Source organism: Eschrichtius robustus, chromosome 7, assembly GCF_028021215.1.
Source record: "Eschrichtius robustus isolate mEscRob2 chromosome 7, mEscRob2.pri, whole genome shotgun sequence".
In the NCBI taxonomy this organism is placed as follows: domain Eukaryota; kingdom Metazoa; phylum Chordata; class Mammalia; order Artiodactyla; family Eschrichtiidae; genus Eschrichtius; species Eschrichtius robustus.
This window is the reverse complement of record NC_090830.1, coordinates 78,091,184-78,106,497: the sequence shown is the minus strand read 5'-3', so window position 1 is coordinate 78,106,497 and position 15,314 is coordinate 78,091,184. Positions and strand designations below refer to the sequence as shown.

Sequence of the window (15,314 nt, the reverse complement as noted above, 5' to 3'; positions counted from 1 at the left end):
GGAGGTTATATGTTTATTTCAATAACTCCGTCATTGTTCAAAATGCATACTCCTAAAGGGCAAGTATCTTCCCTTACTTATATTTGAATTTCTCATCCTACCCAGGTATTCAATGAATATATGATGACACCTTCACTTCAGCAGGTTTACTTTGGAGAAAGTCAGTCAAATCTGAGCAGTACAATTTTTTAAATGGCTCTCAGTTTAACCAAATATTAAATATAACCAATGTATGCTTCGTGTTATTCTCTCTCTTTTTTTTTTTAATGCGGGTTCAGATCCCAGCTCCTCACTTCTCTTTTTTTTTTTTTAATTTTACTTATTTATTTATTTTATTTTTGGCTGTGTTGGGTCTTCGTTTCTGTGCAAGGGCTTTCTCTAGTTGTGGCAAGTGGGGGCCACTCTTCATCGCGGTGCGCGGGCCTCTCACTGTCTCGGCCTCTCTTGTTGCGTAGCACAGGCTCCAGACGCACAGGCTCAGTAGTTGTGGCTCACGGGCCTAGTTGCTCCGCAGCATGTGGGATCTTCCCAGACCAGGGCTCGAACCCATGTCCCCTGCATTGGCAGGCAAATTCTTAACCACTGTGCCACCAGGGAAGCCCCCCTTTGTCCATTTTTAAATTGGGTTATTTTTGTTGTTGTTGTTGTTGAATTGTAGAAGTTCCTCATATATTCTAGATATTAGCCCCTTATCAGACATGCAATTTGCAAATATTCTCCCCCATGCCATAAGCTGCCTTTTCACTCTGATGATTGTTTCTTTTGACGCACAGAAATTTTTGAGTTTGATGTAGTCCCATTTGTCTATTTTTGCTTTTTGTTGCCTAGGCTTTTGGTGTTCTATCCAATAAATCATTGCCAAATCCAGTATCCTGAAGCTTTTCCCCTGTGTTTTATTCTAGGAGTTTTAATTGTTTTAGGTCTTCCATTTAGGTCTATAAAATCCATTTTGAGTTAATTTCTGTATATGGTATAAGGGTCCCACTTCATTCTTTTGCATTCTTTCCCCAGCACCATTTGTTGAAGAGACTGTCCTTTCCGCATTGTGTAGTCTTGGTGCCCTTGCTGAAAATTATTTAGTCATATACGCAGAGGTTTATTTCTGAGCTCTCCATTCTTTAATGATTTTTTAAGGGTTATAATTCTGCATATAGTCATATACTTTAGCAACTTATTAGATATTATAGATAATTTTTGTTGAGGTATGTATTTAAAGTAAGGGTAGGTAAGCCCCTTAAGCTAACTTGAAGCAGATGACTGCATAGTTTTTTTTCAAATGGAAATGTCCTCAGACTCATCTGTTCATGGTCCTTTTCTGGCCTGTGTTTCCTCCTTATGCTGCCACCATCTTCTATTGTTATAAAGTTCCTGGAATTCCATTTTGACCTAGACACTAATAATTTGTTTTGATTGATAACATTGTTTTGCAACCATAATATCAATTAATTCATTTTCATGGAGTTTGTTTTCATACAAATATGATGTTTTAATTTAGTAAAAAAAAAAAAAGTTGATGCTAACCATGTTCTACGCATTGTGTGAGGTGTTAGAGATACAAAAAGGAAGAGACTGTATTTTTGTGTTGTTTATTATATTACTTTTCTCTGGCCCAAGAACTCCTCAAGAATGGAAGCTGGACCAAACACCTTGTTTAGTACATCTGAGATTTGAAAGAAATCCAGTGTGGGAGGATTAATGAATGAGAGAGAGAGTGACAGAAGATAAAGGTAGAGATGTAGGCCAGGGCCAGCTTATGATATAATTTTAGATTTGTATCTTAAATTCACTGGGAAGCTATTGAAGATTTTTAAGTGGGGACAGAAAGGATTAACCCTGAACTTTAAAAGGAGAATCTGATGTAATGTGGAGGGGCAAGAATGGATATAATTTGAAATGTTATTTTTGTAGAAAGTAGATGATCAACCTCATATTTTATGGAAAACTGATTTGTTAAACTGAAAAATACCAAAATGAATTCTTGACACATTTATTCACACCACTTATTACAAAAAGTGGCAGAATTGCAGCATCATCACCAACTTACATACCCTCACTACCCAAATTTTGTTCTCAAATACTAGTAGCCTCTCAAAGGAATTAGGTCTCCTTGAATTTCAGCTGATACCGTGCCTTAAAGGAAGAAACAATTTTTTTCCAGGATGGGCCTGGAGCATCCTATTGTAACCAGAAAACAAGGATACAGTCAAGACAAAAACAAAGGAACTAGCTTGACATGGCCAAGTTGTAACAATTTGAGCATCAATAATAATTATGGTTAATTAAAATATATAAATATTTTGAAATGCAATGAGTTCATTAATGGTACTTGAGAGAAAATATCAAGTATGGACAAAGTGGTAGTGATAGGAAAATAAATATGGATTATATTTAATTTGTTATTATTTTCAATAAGTAGTGACATGCTAATATAGCTGAATAACTTGTTTCATTTAAATATATGTCTGTATATAAAGTATAGATAGGTAATTGTTTCATCTGTATAGTAAAGAAAGGTAATTATTGAAAACTGTAAGTCAAATAATCCAGAAAAGCAGAACGAAAAATAAGAAGCACCAAGCAGCAGTGATGGTAGCAAGTAAAAAGGAAAGAAAGGTTGCCTGTACTAAGTTGCAGAATGATGATTTAGCCAGATGTCCTAAAAAAGGAGGAGCTAACTGCTCAGATTTGTTCCTTATTTCTTTGCAATCTCTAAATGGAACTGCTATTTATAGTTATAAAACAATAAGGCGTATATAAAGTTTATACTAATAGATCGGGTAAATATATCTTAATAGCAGGACGTAAGTTATGTAATTTTGGTCAGTGAAAATTAAAGGATACATCATTTCTGTGGGAGACATTAGTTTGTAAAAGTCTGACCTTTATATAAAAGGAGTAAACTTGGGCTTCCCTGGTGGCACAGTGGTTGAGAACCCGCCTGCCAATGCAGGGGACACGGGTTCGAGCCCTGGTCTGGGAGGATCCCACATGCCGTGGAGCGACTAGGCCCGTGAGCCACAACTACTGAGCCTGCGCGTCTGGAGCCTGTGCTCCACAACAAGAGAGGCCGCGAGAGTGAGAGGCCCGCGCACCGCGATGAAGAGTGGCCCCCGCTCGCCGCAACTAGAGAAAGCCCTCGCACAGAAACGAAGACCCAACACAGCCATAAAAATAAATTTAAAAAATAAATAAATAAATAAATTTAATAAATAAATAAAATTTAAAAAAAAAAAAAGGAGTAAACTTAAAAAGGCTTATTGATGTAATACATGAGGTTTAAATTTAGAAAGAAAGCTCAGCCTAGTGACCAGAAGCTTGAGCTTAAATCACTTTGAAAGAAGTAAACAAATCCCATTCTCTGACCAAAAATCAGTTAGTTGATAACCCAGATCCCATAACCTTAACTGGCCTAAGACAATAATGTTTTACTTTGTGGTCTGATGAAATTACTACAAGCCCAAAAAGGTATCAAAAGCAAGTATTACTACAACTCTTAGAAGGTATCAGTATAAGTAAAATTACAGTCTTAGGAAAAAGTAAAGGAATTTATTTTTTTACTTATTTATTTGGCTGTGCCAGGTCTTAGTTGTGGCACACGGGATCTTTAGTTGCGGCATGCGGGCTTCTTAGTTGCGGCATGCGGACTCTTAGTTGCGGCATGCGTGCAGGATCTAGTTCCCCGACCAGGGATTGAGCCCAGGCCCTCTGTATTGGGAGCACGGAGTCTCATCCACTGGACCACCAGGGAATTCCCAATATTTTTAAAAAGTAAAAATAAAAATAAAGAGTTTGAGGTGTTAAAGAATTAGCCATTTTAGCTAGTGTACTAATTACCCATTTTAAGCTGATAAACTAATACCAGTTTAACTTCCATAAAGAAATTAAGTTTTAATTAGTATTATACGTTTAAGAAAATGACTTTTCAAAATTTTTTTCAAAAAACTTTTAAAGTCTGTTTCTTAGATCCCTGAATTTCTTTAAACCAGTCTATCTACACATTTATTCCAAGAGGGAAGTGCCTATATTTATAGACAGATGTAGATATATATGAATCTGAATAACCCTTAAATCCTAGAGAATGTCTTAGTTTTTGAACAAAAAACTAAGTAACAAAATTCTAATATGCATAAAGACTATGGTCAATCTTACAGAATTTGCTGTGCTTTACTAAATACCAATAAATAGGAAGAAGTATTTTAATCCCTTAGTATAACTGGTAGAATATAATACTTGCACATTAGAATACATAAGTACTTACATATTAGAATACTTACATAGTAGAATCTCTTTCTTGAGACAGTGTTGCCTCATGTGAAGCTGAAACAGCAGAAGGGGACCTAGGATACAGTCCATAACCTTCACTTGGAGTGATTATCTGCCTACCCAGAATCCTTCAAAGTGAAGAACATAAAGAGATAATTAAGCACCTTCACCTGGCATACATACAAAATGTAGGATATTTTTGGAACAAATTTGATGGCTCTACATAGAAGTCTAGTACATACTTAGTCCATTACTGATTTAGAATGATTCTTGAGAAAAATGTGAATCCAGAGCCTTTTTAAAGGTATATCTCTCTCCTATACAATGGAGATAGAAAGGATAAAGGTTTTCCACCCCACTGAAAAAAATCCAAGGGAATTGGGCAAACATTTGTAATTTGCCCTCCATCCTCTATAACAATCTTCGTTAAATTTGCCAAAATGGGTGAAAGCCAGGCCAAATTAGTGAAAACTGAATTATATTCTTAAGAACATGAAGCTTTATAAATTTTAAGTATGTGTCGTAAGTGCACTAATGCGGTTTCTAAGGAAAGCTTCCTAATAGCCTATGTTTGCTTTCAAGTATACATGCATAAGAATTTACTTATAGACAACAGTGTAATCAAATATATTTTCTGACCCTCTTGTTCAAAAGACAGGCTCTTTGGACAGCCACAGTACACAGATCACAGTTACTGGTATAGAAGTTGTTTTACTTGATTAGGACAATATATTGGTAGTTATGAAAACTCTGAGAAACTTCCATCAACATGAGTTTTCTGTCATCTGAGGCTTTATACCACATTGCCTTATTTATATAAATCCATGCCCATAGAGATTTCAGAATACAAGCTTTCTTGGAAATCTGCTCTTCAAATTTTAGTATTAGCCATGAATATACAAGGGCTCCAATACCTGAGGTGAGGAAAGCTACATGTCCACTGTTGGCACTCTTCTTGTAGACTTTTAACATGTACACTCAACTTCTGCTCATACAAGAGCTCGTCAATGGCTGTGAACATTGCGTGGACTTTTTCAGTGGCATTTTGATCAAGTTCCTAAAAGAAATTATCACCCCAGAATATTTAGATGAGCTTCAATCTCTGTTAATAATCATAAAGGTTGAAAGCAATCAGATTCTGTTTTGTTTTCAATATTTAGTCCATTTGTGTGAAAGAAAAGTTAGTGAGTTTTTGGATCTTACAATATTCAGATGGCCTCCCTATTCCTATTTAAAGAAAATTTGTGGAAATATCTACGTTTTTAAAGTAACATTTTTTCTTCATCAAAAAAATCCAGAAAAGTATAAAGAAAAATAAAAATTACCAGTAATTCTACCACTCAAAGATAACGATTGTTAATTTTATTATAGTTGCTTGGTTCCAGTATTTTTTTTAGAGCGTAAGGTAGACAGTCAATCCCATATATGTATTACTTTGTAGTCTGCATTTTTCACCTGACAGTTTACGTTAAATCTTTGCCCTATAATCTATCCTTTTGCAGCAGCCAAAAGGATGGCTGTAAAATGTGAATCTGGGGCTTCCCTGGTGGCGCAGTGGTTGAGAATCTGCCTGCCAATGCAGGGGACACGGGTTCGAGCCCTGGTCTGGGAAGATCCCACATGCCACGGAGCAATTGGGCCCGTGAGCCACAATTACTGAGCCTGCGCGTCTGGAGCCTGTGCTCCGCAACAAGAGAGGCCGCGATGGTGAGAGACCCGCGCACCGCGATGAAGAGTGGTCCCCACTTGCCGCAACTAGAGAAAGCCCTCGCACAGAAACGAAGACTCAACACAGTCATAAATAAATAAAATAAATAAGTAAAAGAACGTGAATTTCTTTAAAAAAAAAAAAAAGCAAACTGGTCTATTCATTTCAGTAACAGTCAAGTGGTCTTAGTTTGCATTCAATTTCCAATCAGTTTCTCAATCTATTTCATCTGAAGTCTTCACATTACCCACTGTAAAAAATACCTATTTATTTAAAAAAAAATGTGAATCTGATCATGTTATCTGATTCTCTGCTTACTCTCTACTTCATCTGTTTTTATGTGCCCTTTTACATTCAGGTGGAAGAAAAGTTACACCTTCTCTTAAAAGTATAAGATGAGAATTATGTATTTTCACTCTAACAATGAAAGTCAGCTTCTATCCAATAAAAAAAAAAGGGCTTGCTAGGTAGATTTAAGGTTAAATTTTAAAGATTCAACACAGGGACTTCCCTGGTGGTCCAGTGGGTAAGACTCCGCACTCCCAATGCAGGCGACCCACGTTCCATCCCTGGTCGGGGAACTAGATCCCACATGCACACTGCAACTAAGAAGCCCGCATGCCACAACTAAGAAGTCTGCATGCCGCAACTAAAAAAAAGACTCAACACAAATATATCTTACAAAATTTCCTACTTATTGTTTTCAAGCCTGGCGGGGGTGGGGTCAAATTTTCCTAGTCTCAGTGAAACTTGTTATTTTTCCTATTAAATATTTATCTACTTAAATTCTACTCATGTCAACTTTCTTTTGCTGGTATTTGACTGTTATAACTTTTTCATCCCTTGATTTTCAACGTTTGAATGTCATTTCATTTTTGATATGTTTCTTTAAATAGCATGGAGCTGGATTTTTTTAAAATTATTATTTATTTATTTTGGCTGCGCCAGGTCTTAGTTGCAGCATGTGGGCTTCTTAGTTGTGGCACGCAGACCCTTAGTTGTGGCACGCATGTGGGATATCTAGTTCCCCAACCAGGGATCGAACCTGGGCCCCCTGCACTGGGAGCGTGGAGTCTTACCCATTGGACCACCAGGGAAGTCCCTGTAGCTGGATTTTTAAAAACCAATTTCAGAGTCTCTGTCTTTTACTTGTAGGTAACTTCTATCCAGTTATAATTATTGTAATGTACAATATTTGGACTTATTTCTACCATTAATTTTGTGTTTTCTGTTTAATCTTTTTCTTGTGTTTTTTATTCTCTTTTCCTTCTGTTACAATGAGTTTTCCTTATTCCCCTTTTAAATTTGGAAGTTATTCATTATTTTTATATTCTGTTCGTTACAGTTAAAATTTTCGCATCCATACACCCTTATTTTGCTAACAAAGTTTAAAGTTTTTCAGGATTTCTGTCCTCTACTGAAACAAAGAAAGAACTTTGATCATTTTGCATTATATACACATATCAAATTATTACTTTGTATACCTAAAAGTAATGCAATGTTATATGTCAATTATATCTCAATTTTTAAAAAGAAAAAAGGAGGAAAAAGACATGAGATACATTGTGAGGATAAAATACACAAAACTTGATGACTGATTCAATGAGAGAGGTGGTTATAAAGATGAATTCAAGCCTTCCATTCTGGTGATAGGATGCTGCTAGTTATAATGTGAACATTCATCAAGTAAAATATCCTAAACTGAGAGGATATCAGAGCACTTTATACTAATTAACCAATCTCTATCATATCTTTTTTCATTTAACTTTTAATTTTTACCTAATTTCTGTCTTGGTATCATATATTTTTAAAGCAGGAGGGGTAAGTACTTAGGACTTCTCAGGAAACACTTTTCCAAGTGTTTTTCAAGCTTCAGGACCATGTCGACAATGAAATCAATTTTAAAATGTTATTAAATAATACCAAAAAAGTGAAATATAATAAGGCAGAACAGAATGTAAAATATCATAGTGATCACTCACATAATGATTATTACCTTGTGTAACTTTGTGTTCTGTCTTATGTACACACACTGGGTTGCAATATCAACTACATGTCCCTTCCCTCCTTCAGTTTACAGGATTGTTGACAGGAACAAAAAGGGATGTAGGGGCTTGAGACATCTTTCACCACTTTGACAAAAAATGACTTTCCAGTTATGTAAAACAAAATTTTTTTAAAAAGGACTTTGATATGCTTCAACTTCCCTCTAAGCATCTGTGTGATTTTTCTTTTTGATATTCTTTAACTTCCCTCTCAGCATCTTCCATGTGATTTTTATTTTGAATTCTAGTATTAGTGTTTTTTTTAACACAAAATGTTACTGTTGTTTTAGTAACTACTTAGGTTTACCAATATGCTTTGCCAATTACTTTGCTCTCTGTTGCTTGTATACCATTCCTTCTGGCTTTATTTTCCTTCTTGCTGCGATCTGTCCTTTAATTGTTCTTTCAGTGAGTATATATGAATGGGAAACTCTTGTTCTATAGATGTTTAAAATGTCTTTATTTTGCCTTCATTACTGAATGATAGTATATAATATGTATATATAATTTTATTATTTATCATATATATGATAAATAGAGATATATCATTCATTTTTTCCTTAGCACTTTAACGATACATCATTATCATCTGGCATTTATTGTTAATTGTGAGCAGCCTGTCGTAAGTCTGATTTTTACTCCGTTATATGTGGTCTCTCTTTTCTAATAGCTTTTAGCATTTTTTAAAATCTTTGATTTTAAGCGGTTTCTCTGGAATATATCTGAGAGTGGTTTTTTTTAATTTGTCCCTCACTTGATATGCTTTTTCAACATGAAGACTGTTGTCTTTCTTCAATTCTTAAAAAAAAAAATCAGTGATTATTTCTTTGAATATTGCCTTTTTCCATTTTCTCTTTCCAAAATTTGTTACACATATATTACAGCATCTTGATCCATCTTCCATGTCTCCAAACTACTCTTCAAATTCTCAGTGTCTTTAGCTCTGTAGTTCTAGGTGATTTTCTTAGTTCTCTCATTCAATTCACTACTATTCTGTTTCACTGGGTCCAGTTTACATATAGTAGTTATGTCCAGTTATCTACTCAAATATTTCAAATGCTATTCATGTCTAAGATTTTAAACTGAATTTTCATATCTGTCTTTTCTTAAATTAAAATCTCTACCTGCTTTGTTTTAAAACCTCCAATAATTTTAATGGATGCTATCTTATCCCTTAACTCTTTGAGTATTTAAAAAGTTTAATAAACCTTATTGAGGAATAGTCTACATACAATAACATTTCAAGTATCTACAGCACAATGACATTTGACAAAGGTATTAACCCAAGTAACCACCATTCTTTTCCAGATGTAGAAGAACATTTCTGATACCCCAGAATGTTCCCTCAATACCCCTGTGCAACTGAAGTTTCCCATTCCCCATGTCATGAAACGATTGATCTGATTTATAGCACTATAAATTAGTTTTGTCTGTTACAGAACTTCATATAACCAGGATCATGCAGGATGTACTTTTTTGTGTTTTGCATTATATACATATATCAAATTATTACTCTGTATACCTAAAAGTAATACAATGTTATATGTAAATTATATCTCAATTTTTAAAAAGAAAAAAGAAAAGGGGAAAAAAAGACATGAGATACATTGTGAGGATAAAATACACAAAACTTGATGACGGATTCAGTGAGAGAGGTGGAATGTTTTTCAGCAGAATGTTTTTGAGGTTCACCCATGTTGTTGCATGTGTTAGTATTCATTACATTACATTCACTACATAGTATTGCATTGTAAGAATATGCCACAATTTGTTTATCCATTCTCCTGTTGAGGGACATTTGTATTATTTACAATATTTGTTATTATGAGTAAATATATGAACATTCATGCACAAATCTTTTTCTGGACATATATTTTTATTTCTCTCAGATAAATACCTAGCAGTAGAATTACTGGTCTTATAATGAGTGGATGTTTAATGTTAAAATAAACTACTAAAACTATATCACAGAATAAATACACAGGTTAGCACTCCCACAAGAAATGTGTGAGCATTAAATCTGCTCCACATCCTGGCTAATAGTAGGTACTGTCAGTCTTTTTAGTTTTAGCTGTTTTAGTGAGTGTGTATCATGACCGTTTTAAATTTGCATTTCCTTGATGATAATGATATTGAGCATCTTTCTATATGCTACTTGGCCATTCATATGTTTTCTTTTACAGAGTGTCCAAGCCTTTTGCTCATTTTTTTTCAACTGGTCTATTTATCTCCTTAGTATGGAGTTTTAAGTTTTGGATAGAAGTCCTTTGTCAGATATAAGTATTGCAAATATTCTCTCCCAGTCTGTGGCTTGTTCTTTCATTTTCTTGATAGTGTATTTGGGAGCACAAAAGATTTGAATTTAAAAAAAAAATTTTTTTTTTAATTAATTTAATTTATTTATTTATGGCTGTGTTGGGTCTTCGTTTCTGTGCGAGGGCTTTCTCTAGTTTCGGCAAGTGGGGGCCACTCTTCATCGCGGTGCGCGGGCCTCTCATTATCGCAGTCTCTCTTGTTGCGGAGCACAGGCTCCAGACGCGCAGGCTCAGTAATTGTGGCTCACGGGCCCAGTTGCTCCGCGGCATGTGGGATCTTCCCAGACCAGGGCTCAAACCCGTGTCTCCTGCATTGGCAGGCAGATTCTCAACAACTGCGCCACCAGGGAAGCCCAAGATTTGAATTTTGATGGAGTCAAATTTATCCATTTTTTTAGGCTTGTGCTTTTGTTGTGTCTTATCTATGAATTCGTTGCCTAACCCAGAGTCTTGCAGGTTTTCTCATACGTTTTCTTCTAAAAGAATGACAGTTTTTGCACTTACGTTTAAGTTTATAATTAACTTGAGTAAGTTTTCTGTATGATGTAAGGTAAGGGTCTGAATTCATCCAATTTGCATATGGATATCCAATTGTCCCAGCAACATTTATTGGAAAAAATATCCTTTCCCTGTTGAATTGTCATCACCAAAAATCAATTGACCATAAATATGAGTTTATGTCTAGATTCTCTATTCTGTGCCATTAAATTATAGGCCTATCCTTATGCCCTTACCATACTGTTTTGATTACTGTACCATTATATTAAGTTTGAAATGTGATAGAGTAAGTCCTTTGTCTTCTTTTTAAAATTAATTAATTTACTTTATTATTTATTTTTGGCTGAGTTGGGTCTTTGTTGCTGCGTGCAGGCTTTCTCTAGTTGTGGCGAGCAGGGGCTACTCTTCGTTGTGGTGTGCGGGCTTCTCATTGTGGTGGCTTCTCTTGTTTCAGAGCATGGGCTCTAGGCACGCGGGCTTCAGTAGTTGTGGCTCGCGGGCTCAGTAGTTGTGGCACATGGGCTTAGTTGCTCCACGGCATGTGGGATCTTCCCAGACCAGGGCTCGAACCCGTGTCCCATGCATTGGCAGGCGGATTCTTAACCACTGCGCCACCAGGGAAGTCCATGTCTTCTTTTTCAAAATTGTTTTGACTAATCTGGGTCTTTTGCAATTCCATGTCAATAAGGATCAGCTTATCAATTTCTACAAAAAGCCTGCTGGGACTTTAATAGGGAATGCATTGGATATATAGATCAATTTGGGGAGAAATGCCATCTCAGTATTTAGTCGTCCAATCCATGAACGTGGAATGTCTCTTATTTGTTTATATTTCATTTTTCTCAGTAATGTTTTAAATTTTTCAGTGTATAAATCTTGTTCTCCTTTCATTAAGTTCATCCCTAACAATTTTTTGTTCTTTGTGAATTGAATTTATTTTTAATTTTCACTTTCAGATTATTCATTACTACTGTGTAGAAATACAATAGGTTTTAAAAATTTAGATACAATTCCCATACCATGAAATTCATCCTTTTAAAGTGTAAAATTTAGTGGTTTTAGTGTATTCCCAGTGGTTTGTAGCATATATACGCACAGTTGTGCAACCACCACACCTATCTAATTCTAGAACATTTTCACCCCCAAAGAAACCCTGGCTCCATTAGCCATCACTCTCCATTACTCTCTGTGCCCAACCCCTGCCCACTACTGATCTACTTTCTGTCTCTATAGATTTGCTCCTCTGGATATTTCATATGTATGAAACCATGTAACATGTGGCCTTTTGTATCTGGCTTCTTTTACTTAGCATGTTTTCAAGGTTCATCCATAGTGCAGCATGTATTAGTATTTCTTTCCTTTTTATGGCTGAAAAATATTACATTACATAAATATACCACATTTACAATTGATTTTTGTAAATTGATCTGATATACTGTGACCGTCCTGAACTCATTTCTTAGTTCTAGTAGATGGAGTGGGGGTGGGGACGGAGGGGAAGTTTTAGGATTTTCTACATCATGTCATCTGTGAATGAAGATAGTTTAACTTATTCCTTTAATAAGTTTAACTTATTTCCTTATTTTGGTCTATTGCCCTGACTAGAACCTCCAATACGATGCTGAATAAAGGTGGCAAGAATGGACATCTTTATCTTGTTTTGGTCTGAAGAGGAAAATATTCAGTCTTTTCCCATTACATACACTATTAGCTTTAGGTGCCTTTTGTCAGGTTGATGAAGTTCCCTTTTATTTTCTAGTTTTTTGAGAGTTTTTATCATGAGTGGGTGTTGGATTTTATCATATGCTTTTTCTGTGTCTATTGAGATAATCATGTCATTTTTTCACATTACTGTGATGTATTAATTTAATTTTCTAATGTTGAACCAGCTGTGCATTCCTTGGATAAATTCCACTCAGTCAGGGTAAATAATCCCTTTATGTTGCTAGATTAGCTTTGCTAATAATTTAAAGTTTTTTGTATAATTTCAAGAGGAATATTAATTTGTAGTTTTCTCTTCATGTGATGTCTTTGTCTGACTTTGGTGTTATAGGATGGCCTCATAGGATGAATTAGGAACCATTCCCTCTTTTCTGAAAGATTGGTATTATTTCTTCTTTAAATATTTAAGCATATATAGAAATACGGTTGACGTTTTTATACTGACCTTGTATCTTGTGGCCTTGTTAAACTCATGTATTAGTGCTAATCAGTTTTGTTTGTTCATTTTGTGAATTCCTGAGAATTTTTTACATACAGAATTCTTTTCTTCTGATGTCTTTGTCTGGCTTTGGTATCAGGGTAATATTAGCCTCATTGAATGAGTTGGGAAGTGTCCCTTCCTCTATTTTCTGAAAGGGTTTATGAAAGATGGTTATTATTTATTCTTTGAGTATTTGGTAGAATTTACCAGTAAAGCTATCTGTGCCTGGGCTTTTCTTTGTAGGAAGATTTAAAATTACTTATTTAATTTCTTTAATTAATATATATCTGTATGGATTTTTAATTTCTTTTTGAGTCAGTTTGGTAATTGTGTCTTCCTAGAAATTTATCTGTTATATCTAAGTTATCTAATTTCTTGACATGAAGCTGCTTATTATATTTATTTCCCTAGTCCTTTTACTTTCTGTAAGGTCAACAGTTATGTCCTCACTTTTATTTCTAATCTTGTTAGTTTATATCTTCTTTTTTCTTGGTCAAAGTAGCTAAAGACTTATCAATTTTGTTGACTCTTCAAAGAACTTTGACTTTATTGAGTTTATTGTTTTTCTGTTTCCTATTTCATTAATTTCTACTCTAATCTGTATTATTTTATTTCCTTCCTTCTGCTTGCTTTGGATTTAATTTGGTCTCTTTTAGTTTCTTAAGGTGGAAGCTTATGTTATTGATTCAGTATGCTCCATTTTTCTGTAGGCACTTTTGTTCTGTTGAGGTATAATTGACATACAACATTATGTTAGTTTCAGGTATATAACATAATGATTCAATATTTGTATATATAGTGAATTGATCTCCATAGCACATCACCATACGTAGTTACAAAAGGTTTTTCCTTGTGGTGAGAATTTTTAAGATCTTTTCTCTTAGCAACTCTCAAATATGTAATACAGTATTATTAACTATAGTCACCATGCTGTACATTACATCCCCATGACTTATTTATTTTATAACTGGAAGTTTGTACCTTTTGACATGCTTCACTCATTTCACCCAACCCCCAACCCCACCTCTGTCATCACCAATCTGTTCCATGTCTATAAGCTTGATTTCTTTTTCTATAGGTATTTAAAGCTGTAAGTTTCCCTCTAAGCACCACTTTAGTTATGTCTTATACATTTTGATATTCTGCTTTTCCCTTTTCATTCAATTGAAAATATTTTCTAACTTCCCTTGTAGATTGTTCTTTAACCCATCAGTTATTTAAAAGAACAGTGTTTAATTTTCAAATACTTGGGAATATCCCAAATTTATATCCATTGTTGATTTCTAACTTAATTCCAACATGGTTGGAGAACATACCTAGTACAATTTCAATCCTTTTAGATTTATGAGACTTGTTTTTTGTATGCTTGAAGATTATATATTCTGCTGTCATTGGATAGAATCAATTAGGTCAAGTTGGTTGATAGCACTGTTCAAGTCTTCAATATCCTTGCTGATCTTCTGTTTAGTTGTTCTATCAAGTATTGAGAGTGGAGTATTGAAGTCTCCAGCTGCAACTGTTGTTTCCCATTTCTCTTTTAAATTCTGTTGTTTTGCTTCATATGCTTTAAGGCTTCCTTGTTAGATGTGTATACATTTATAACTACTTTATTTTCCTAAAGAATTGGCCTTTTTATCATTATGGAGATGTCCTTTTGTTTCTAGTAGTATTTTATGTCTTAAAGTTTACTTTGTGTTCAAATTCAAGCAGGTTTTATGGCTGCCTTGGCTCTTAATTTCTGTGCCCTCTCATCTCCTTTGCATTTGTGTGCTGACTCATAGTCAGCCATTTGTGTGTGCATAGTTTGGGCCCTCTCTGGTCTCTCCTGCATGGATATGTGGAGAGTTTATTAGGGCCTCCTATGACTTATTTCCCAGACCTCCTTAATAAATTTCTGGATAGTCTACCAATCCATTTTTTGCCCCAGCTAGTATTGAAACCTCAGACTATCTGAGCCACTGTTTTTCCTTGTTCATGTGCTACCGAATGTGCTACTGTTGTTGAAAATGCTATTGAACTTAGAGTTCATCCAAGTTCCATTCCAAATCTATTGAGCCCTCTCTGGTGGTGAAGCTGCTAGTTTTCCCAGTTTGTCCCTTTAAAGTTGAACAGACTCTTATTGTTCCTAACTCAAAGTTCTATTGATTTTCATGAATAACTGCTACTCCATTTGCTGTGTACCTTTAGTCAATTTTCAGAATCCTGAAATGATTGCTTTAGACAATTATATCCAGTTTATTGTTGCTTTTGGGGAAGATTTGTCAAGCTACTCACTCTGCCAC

General features: G+C 35.0%; 1 protein-coding gene across 3 annotated transcripts in view; it reads right to left on the bottom strand.

Annotated features, from left to right (window-relative positions):
• FAM149B1 (family with sequence similarity 149 member B1) overlaps positions 1-15,314 on the bottom strand; it is a 62,699-nt gene that overhangs the window by 25,221 nt on the left and 22,164 nt on the right. For all 3 annotated transcript variants that reach the window (XM_068547796.1, XM_068547795.1, XM_068547797.1), the window contains exons 4-5: positions 5,178-5,320; positions 4,275-4,391 (exon numbers count right to left, since the gene is read on the bottom strand). In XM_068547796.1, coding sequence (XP_068403897.1) covers positions 4,275-4,391; positions 5,178-5,320 — 260 coding nt within the window. The remainder of the gene's footprint in view (positions 1-4,274; positions 4,392-5,177; positions 5,321-15,314) is intronic.